The sequence below is a fragment of the Protobothrops mucrosquamatus genome, unplaced genomic scaffold, assembly GCF_001527695.2.
Source record: "Protobothrops mucrosquamatus isolate PMUCROS unplaced genomic scaffold, P.Mucros_1.0 scaffold7161, whole genome shotgun sequence".
Taxonomy (NCBI): domain Eukaryota; kingdom Metazoa; phylum Chordata; class Lepidosauria; order Squamata; family Viperidae; genus Protobothrops; species Protobothrops mucrosquamatus.
Window position 1 is genome coordinate 7,255 of NW_015392966.1, and position 8,932 is coordinate 16,186.

Sequence of the window (8,932 nt, forward strand, 5' to 3'; positions counted from 1 at the left end):
AGCCGTGTCACTGTACAAGATGACTTGTTCATCTTCCTAAGACTGCATTCTCTCAGGCTAATTGCTGGCTGCTATAGTCAATGCTCTAAACTCTAGAAGTCCCAAAAGGCAACCGGATTTCTTTGGGGGGATTTTGTTTAAAAAATCTCACTTCTCATCCAAGAAGTTTCTTCAGTTTTAACTACATAATTAATAGTTAGAACTGAGGAAGCTTCTCGGTTGAGAAGCGAAAGGTTTTCAAAGGGGAAAAAAACCCACAAGAAAGTCCAGTTGCCTTTGGGGGAGGGGAAGCACCTTTGGGACAACCATTACCTGGAGGATTGAGACTCTCTATAGACATTTAGACTCTAGAAAGGATGCAGAGAAGAGCAACAAAGACGATTAGGGGGACTGGAGGCTAAAACATACGAAGAACGGTTGCAGGAATTGGGTATTGTCCAGTCAAATGAAAAGAAGGACTAAGCTCTCTCTGAGCTGGCTTGTTTTCTTGCAGACATTTCATCACCCAAACTAGGTGACATCATCGATGCTAGACAAATACAATAAATAAAAGACAATTTGTCTAAGGGGAAAACTTCTTTACCCATATTCTGTTTCTCCACCTTGCAAAGAGCAGACACATTGGAAAACTAATCCTTACCTACCCACCCTCCCATTTCAGAAAGAAATTGACCTTACCTGTCAGGCTTCAAAAAAGAAAAAAAAAATGAAAAAGAAGCTCCTTTGAAGTCTCTTGATCAAAGGGCCCAAGACAAACATCTCAATCCAAACCGCAAAAACATGGAATTTAACAAAAACGCTAGGAATAGCCTTAGGAATAATTTATGCCCTGCCCTTCAACTTTGGATAGTTTAGGCTTCAAACCTCAGCACACTGGCTTTAATGATTTTTTTTTTTAAACCGTCAAATGTCTAGATAAGTTTTTTTTTTTAAGTTTTTTAAAAAAGAATTGAGGAAGTTACATTTGGAGAAAGTTTAACTGAAACTCTAGCTCGGTGTTTCTTAACCTTGGCGACTTGAAGATGGGCGGACTTCAATTCCCAGAATTCCCCAGCCAGCCATGCTGACTGGGAAATTCTGAGAGTTGAAGCCAATACATCTTCAAGTCGCCAAGGCTGAGAAACTTTGGGCTAGGCCAGGGGTAGGCAACCTTGGCTCTTTTATGACTCGTGGACTTCAACTCCCAGAATTCCTGAGCCAGCATAGCTCAGCTTGGAAACCTCTCCCTTTCCCCTCAGCATGGCTGGCTCAGGAATTCTGGGAGTTGAAGTCCATGAGTAATAATAATAATAATAATAATAATAATAATAATAATAATAATAATAATAATAATAATAATAATAATAATAATAATAATAATAATAATAATAATAATAATAATAATAATAATAATAATGTTGGAAGGCACCTTGGAGGTCATCTAGTCCAACCCCCTGCTCAGGCAGGAAACCCTACACCATTTCGGACAGATGGCTGTCCAGTCTATTCTTAAAAACTTCCAGTGTTGGAGCATTCACCACTTCTGGAGGCAGGTTGTTCCACTGGTTAATTGTTCTAACTGTCAGGAAGTTTCTCCTTAGTTCTAGGTTGCTTCTCTCCTTGCTTAGTTTCCACCCGTTGCTTCTTGTCCTACCTTCAGGTACCTTGGAGAATAGCTTGACTCCCTGTCCTTTGAGGCAGCCCCTGAGATCCTGGAACACTGCTATCATGTCCCCCCTCGTCCTTCTCTTCATTAAACTAGACATATCCAATTCCAGCAACTGTTCCTGGTATGTTTTAACCTCCAGTCCCCTAATCATCTTTGTTGCTCTTCTCTGCACTCTTTCTAGAGTCTCGACATCTTTTTTACAAGACTGGATGCAGTATTCCAAGTGTGGCCTTACCAAAGCGTTGTAAAGTGGTATTAATACTTCACGTGATCTTGATTCTATCCCTCTGTTGATGCAGCCTAGCACTGTGCTGGCTTTTTTGGCAGCTGCAGCACACAGCTGGCTCATATCTAAGTGATTGTCCACTAGGACTCCAAGATCCCTCTCACAGTTGCGACTATTGAGCAAGGTACCCCCTATACTATACCTGTGCATTCGGTTTTTCTTGCCTAAATGTAAGCCGAGGACTACCTGTAATTCATAGGGAAGCGCCATGTGGAATGCAGCAAATCCTCAAGAGCAGCAGTCCACAACCTTTGTGGCTTAGTGGCGTGGCTGGGGGAGGGGAGGGGAACTTGCCGCACAAGCAGCAGGCCGATGCATATGTGGGCGAGTGCCTGCCAGCCGCCGCTCACACAAGTCAAGCTGCACGCACACACACACTCCAGCCAGCCATTTGAGAGGCTTAATTTCGAATAGGCCACAGCTTAGTAGTGGGCTGTGACTCCGGGGTTGGGGACCCCCTGCTCAAGAGCCCAGAAAACATCTCCTGATCATCAGACTTCGGGTAACAGCTCTGTTGCTAAATTCAGGGAGAGAATCTCCTTACCTGACAATGAGGGTGGGAATTCGAACAGCCCATCATGGCTCCCTTGTTCTCAAAGATCTGTAAACCAAAAACAAGGAAACAAGGAGACAAACAAACAAAAAACAACAGGATTGTTTGGCTTACACCAAGGGTCTTCAAACTTGCCAACGTTAAAACTTGTGGACTTCAGCTCCCAGAACTCCTCAACCAAATTTAAACTTGTGGACTTCAACTCCAAGAATCCCTCAGCGTGAAACTTTTAAGACTTGTGGACTTCAACTCCCAGAATCCCTCAGCTTGAAACTTTAAGGCTGTGGACGTCAGTTCCCAGAATCCCTCAACCTGAAACTTTAAGACTTGTGGACTTCAACTCCCAGAATCCCTCAGCTTGAAACTTTAAGGCTGTGGACGTCAGTTCCCAGAATTCCTCAGCCTGAAACTTTAAGACTTGTGGACTTCAACTCCCAGAACTCCCAGGCTGGCTGCGGAATTCTGGGAGTTGAAGTCCACAAGTCTTAAAGTTGCCAAGGTTGGAGACCCCTGGTGAACATAGCAGAAATTAAGAAGTGTTTGCAACTCCTTTTTTCAACTTATGCGTTTGAGTCAAAGGTCTCAGCTTTTGTGAAGTCAACTCTCTTTCATCACATGAGTGGCTAGACCAGGGATAGGCAACCTTGGCTCTTTTATGACTCATGGCTGGCTCAGGAATTCTGGGAGTTGAAGTCCACAAGTCATAAAAGAGCCAAGGTTGCCTACCCCTGGGCTAGACCAAAGTTTCTCTCTATATCTAACTGCATTAAGATTGGTTGGTTTTTCCTTATCCAGTCATATCTGACTCTCGGGGGCAGTGCCCCTCTCTGTTTCTTAGTTGAGGACCCAGTGCTTTCCAAAGACTTTTCCATGGTGTTGTGGCCAGCATGACACCACGCTGCAATGCAGAGCGTGTGGCCAAACACAGAACGCTGTTACCTTCCCACCGATATGGTACCTACTGATCTACTCACATTTGCATGTTTTCGAACTGGTGGGCAGAAGCTAGAGCGAGGAACGGGAGCTCACCCCTTTGCATGGAGCTCAGTCTGTCAGCTTTGCAGCTGATAAAAACTCAGCATCCTTAACAGCTGAGCCATCGTGTCCCCTTGCATTAACAGTATCAAAATTTAAAATAAAGGCAGAAATTAAAAATAATGAGAAAGTGAGGCAAGGAAAGAAAAGGAAGAGACAAGCGCAGGGTAAGGGAAAGAAAGAGAGGGAGGGAGGGAGGGAGGGAGGGAAAGAGAGAGAGGGAGGGAGAGGGAGAGAACGAAAGAAAGAAAGAAAGAAAGAAAGAAAGAAAGAAAGAAAGAAAGAAAAGAAAAGAAAAAAGAAAAGAAAAGAAAAGAAAGGAGAGGGAGAGAGAAAGAAAGAAAGAAAGAAAGAAAGAAAGAAAGAAAGAAAGAAAGAAAGAAAGAAAGAAAGAAAGAAAGAAAGAAAGAGGGAGAGGGAGAAAGAAAGAAAGAAAAAAGAAAGAAAGAAAGAGAAAAGAAAAAAGAAAAGGAGAGAGAAAGAAAGAAAGAAAGAAAGAAAGAAAGAAAGAAAGAAAGAAAGAAAGAAAGAAAGAAAGAAAGAGGGAGAGAAGGAGGAAGGGTGGGAGAATGGAAGGATTTCCAACTCTCTTCAGCATAGTAAAATAAAGTTAATAAAATTACAGCCTAGAGTGACTTTTGTCTTTTGCAGGAATATACTTGCCATTTCTATAACAACAAATTTATCTAAGCAGCAAATCTCAAAGTCAAAATTTCATTTTCTTTTCTGTCTAGAGCACAAAGATTAGAAGCAGTTTCCAAGTAGACACGAAACTCCATGTGTTCTTTTCTTGGATTAAAACAGCTAAATTTGGCCATCTCTGAAAGTTCTATTCTTCCATTGTGGGAAACTGGACCAGTGTTTCTCAACCTCAGACACTTCAACTCCCAGAATTCCCCAGCCAGCCAGCCAGCCAGCCAGCCAGCGTGCTAAGGTTGAAAAACACTGGACCACACTGATATAGGGTTTAAACTGGGCAAGGCAGAGGAAACGCTGGACCACGATTCCTTGCAGAGATGCTCACCTGCACCCAGGTGTAAGAGGCACCCAACTCGACTGCTATCTCTGCCCACTTGTCAATCACCCTGCGGATCTCAGCAAGCGACATCAGCGGCAGAGTCAGGTCAGTCCAGGGATGGAAGCACATGACTTTGCTGGGGAGAAGAGAGGAAGGAAGGAACCAAACGAGTACAAGCAAGAACAGAAAGCCTTCCCTGAATACCATCGAAGGAGAGAGATGACCCACACCCTAAAGAAGAGAAAGGTTTAAGCAGAAAAGGAGCGCCAACCCATCCCCAGGGCATTTGGTTCCTGTGGGGTCCTTGGTGCTCTTTTCAGCTTGGCTGTCTTCTTGCAGACGTTTCATTGCCCAACTACAGTAGGTAAAATCATTTAGTGATAGAAAGGAGAGGAGGAGGAGGAGGAGGAGGAGGAGGAGGAGGAGGAGGAGGAGGAAGAGGAGGAGGAGGAGGAGGAATAGTAGTAGTAGTCCTTGGTGCTCTTTGTTACAGACATTTCATGACCCAACTAGGTAATATCATTAGACAGGAGTGGGCTGTGTTAGGAGGAAGAGGAGGAGGAGGAGGAGGAGTCATCCTTGGTGGTGTCTGAGCTTCGTTGTTTCCTTGTAGACATTTCATGACCCAGCTAGGTAACCTCGTCAGTGCCAGAAGGGAGTGAGGTTTATGGAGAGGAGGAGGAGGAGGAGGAGGAGGAGGAGGAGGAGGACTGTAGGTTCCTTAGTGCTGGCTCAGGGATTCTAGGAGCTGAAGTCCACAAGTCGTAAAAGGGGCCCTAGTTGCCCACCCTTGCTCTAGACTAGAGAAATGGATTTCTCTCCTTTGAAAAATGAAAGCCAAGCCAAAAAGTACAAGATTACTAAGAACTCCACAGAGGGAAACAATTTCTCAGAGGGGTGGGAACATGTTAGCAAGATGGAAACACAGAAGGAACCCGTGCCAATGTGTTGACCTTGAAAGTACGCTTTATAGAAACTGCTATGGCAATGTAACTGATATATTTCTTTTTATTAAGATAATAACTCTTTGTTGAAGAAAGAGACAGGAGATGGGCAGGGAAGGAACTTGAGGCTTGCTAATCAGGTAAATTCATGGTGGTGCCCTCTATTACTCATGCATACATAGGGTTGTCATTTTCCCCTCCTTTCCAAAAACATACACAGGTAGTCCTGACTTACTACCTCAATTAGGGCCCACATTTCGGTTGCTAAGTGAGACGGTTCAGTGAGTTTTGCCCCATTTTACGACCTTTCTTGCCACCGTTGTTAAGTGAATCACTGCAGTTGTTAAGTGAGTAACACAGTTCTTAAGTGAATCTCGTTCAAGGTCACAAAAGGGGATCATGTGACCCTGGGACACTGTGACCGTCATAAATCTGAGTCAGTTGCCTAGTGACCGAATTATGACCATGTGACCCTGGGGATGCTGCAATGATGGTCAAGTGTGAAAAATGGTCATAAGTCACCTTCTGCAATGCAGTTGTAACTTTGGTCACTAAATGAATAATTGTTAAGTCGAGGACTTCCCCTGTTTGGGATTGGGCTCCTGTGTTTGATTCCGCAGTTGCAATCAGGAAGCAACAACTGAAAGCTATTCCCACCCCACCATGTGGTTAATGAGACTTAGCTCAGAAGAAACAAGGGGCACGCTAGACTTACCACACGCCTCGAGCTGATGCTGAACGGAACAAGGGATGGTCGTCAGCCTCTGCAGGAGAAGAAAATTCATCAGCTAGAAAGGATCCAGGTGGCCCCCGAAGGCACAGAAACCTCCAAGTGGCCTCAACAACTCTCAAAGAGAGCACTAACGACCAGACGACTGCAAGGAATATAAACCCTTCTATCCTATACTAAAAAGCAGAGACATCACCCTGCCAACAAAAGTACGTATAGTCAAGGCCATGGTTTTCCCAGTTACAATGTATGGCTGTGAAAGCTGGACCACAAGAAAGGCTGAGCGCCAAAGAATGGAGGCCTTTGAACTCTGGTGCTGGAGAAGACTCCTGCGAGTCCCCTGGATTGCAAGGCGATCCAACCGGTCAGTCCTAGAGGAGATCAACCCCAACTGCTCTTTACAAGGCCAGATCCTGAAGTTGAAACTCAAGTACTTTGGCCACCTAACGAGAAGGAAGGACTCACTGGAGAAGAGCCTAATGCTGGGAAAGATGGAGGGCAATAGAAGGGGACGACAGGGAATGAGGTGGCTGGAGGGAGTCACTGAAGCAGTAAGCATGAGCTTAAATGGACTCCAGAAGATGTCAGAGGACAGGAAGGCCTGGAGGAACGTTGTCCATGGGGTCGCGATGGGTCGGACACGACTTCGCAACTAACAACATCCTCCACCATTCAGTCAGAACTGAAGAAGCTTCTTGGATGAGTGTCTATGGAGATTCTCCATCATCCAGGTCATGGCTGTCCCAAAGGTGCGTTTTCAGGAGGCAGCTGGACTTTCTTTTTTTTTCTTTGAAGACATTTCGCTTCTCAACCAAGAAGATTCTTCAACTCTGACCGGATGGTAGGGAATGGAAGGATTTATACTCCTTTCAGACAGCTGGTCATTTGCACTCTTTTCGAGAGTCGTTGAGGCCACTTGGAGGCTTATCTATGTCCTCAGGGTCACCTGAGTGGTGCAAATGGATGTAGAGCCTTCTTGGCTGCAGGATGTTTTCTTGTTCTCTCTCTCTCTCTCTCTCTCTCTCTCTCTCACACACACACACACACACACACACACACACACACACACAAGCACACATATTTAAAGTAGCTATGTAAATAGGATTAATAACTTCATTTAAGTTTTTTGTTTAGTCTCATTCCAAAGTACAATTTCCCTGCAGCTTCTGAAGGATAAGGAGAGAGGCAACCCACGGCCCTGGGACCACCAAGCCTCCATTCTTGGCTTACTCAAGAAGAAAGGAACTCTTACCAGGCTCTGGAGCATCTGGCTGCAATGCGGGAAAATCATTGTCAAAGACAAAGGTGCTCTCGTAGTGGGGATTTACCTGCATGAGATAAACAGAGACACCAAGATATTGTATAACTGCAACAAGGATGATCAGGGGACTGGAGGCCAAAACATATAAGGAACGGTTGCTGGAATTGGGTATGTCTAGTTTAATGAAAAGAAGAAATAGGGGTGACATGATAGCAGTGTTCCAATATCTCAGGGGGTGCCACAAAAAAGGAGTCAAGCTATTCTCCAAAGCGCCTGAAGGCAGGACAAGAAGCAACGGGTGGAAACTGATCAAGGAGAGACGCAACCTAGAACTAAGGAGAAACTTCCTGACAGTTAGAACAATTAACCAGTGGAACAACCTGCCTCCAGAAGTGGTGAATGCTCCAACACCGGAAGTTTTTAAGAAGAGACTGGACAGCTATTTGTCTGAAATGGTATAGGGTTTCCTGCCTGAGCAGGGGGTTGGACTAGATGACCTCCAAGATCCCTTCCAACTTTTTTTTTATGATGATGATGATTATTATTATTATTATCAACTTCTCTCTCATTCCAACCCCATCTTTGAAAAACATGTATGACAGCATCGTCAACGTCATACAGATGTGGTTGAAGTGCTGGCTTAGAAACCAGGAGCCTGTGAGTTGTAGTCCCACCTTAAGCATGAAAGTTGGCTGGGTGACTTTGGACCAGTCACCAGGAGATGGCGAGTTGTAGTCCCAGCTAACGCAGGGAAACGGCTGGGTGACCATGGGCCAATCACTCTCTCGCAGCCCAGCCCAGCCCACCTCTCAGGGCGATAGTTGTGGGGCAAATAGGAGGAGGAAAGATTAGTGAACTATTGGGCTAGACTAGAAGACCTCCAAGGTCCCTTCCAGTCTTATAATTCCATGATTCTACTTGATCTGTTCACCACCTTCAGATATTTATAAAATAATAAACATGGGACAAAATCTACCTAATAAATAAAATAGTTAACGTAAAGTACAAGCTCCGAAATCCTTCAGGGGGCTACCCAGATGCCAGGATTATGTCCTCTAAGGAAAAAAGCCCCAGAAGGAGAAAGGGCCAAGCAAACGCCAGACACAAAATGGATTGTTGGGGGGGGAGGAAGAAGCAGAGATCTGGACCCCAGGATTCCCACTGACTCGCCCTGCCCTGCCCCCCAGGCTGCCCACCTGGCCGACTGCTCGCGTGGCCCCTGGACACAAAGGGTTGGATGGGTCGTGGCGTGGGGGCTCCTCCTCGGGGGCCTTCTCCACCTGCCCTTGCCAGGGGCGCCGCATGCGGTGGGCAGAGACCAGCACCCAGTCCTCCCGCAGCGGGTTGTAGCGCAGGTGCTGGTGCTCTGGGGAAGAGATGCGGGTGGTTAGGCTGGAAGGGGTCCCACTAGGTGACCAAGGGCCACGCCAGGGGGGCCACGCCCCCACCCCAGCAAC

The 8,932-nt window shown here is 45.7% G+C and overlaps 1 protein-coding gene across 1 annotated transcript in view; it reads right to left on the bottom strand.

Moving 5' to 3' along the window:
* GALT (galactose-1-phosphate uridylyltransferase) overlaps nucleotides 1–8,794 on the bottom strand; it is a 15,663-nt gene extending 6,869 nt beyond the window's left edge. Inside the window, exons 1-5 of the mRNA XM_015829786.1 lie at nucleotides 8,672–8,794; nucleotides 7,467–7,542; nucleotides 6,200–6,248; nucleotides 4,547–4,676; nucleotides 2,479–2,535 (exon numbers count right to left, since the gene is read on the bottom strand). Coding sequence (XP_015685272.1) covers nucleotides 2,479–2,535; nucleotides 4,547–4,676; nucleotides 6,200–6,248; nucleotides 7,467–7,542; nucleotides 8,672–8,779 — 420 coding nt within the window. The 5' untranslated portion in view covers nucleotides 8,780–8,794. The remainder of the gene's footprint in view (nucleotides 1–2,478; nucleotides 2,536–4,546; nucleotides 4,677–6,199; nucleotides 6,249–7,466; nucleotides 7,543–8,671) is intronic.
* Nucleotides 8,795–8,932: the final 138 nt, after the last annotated feature.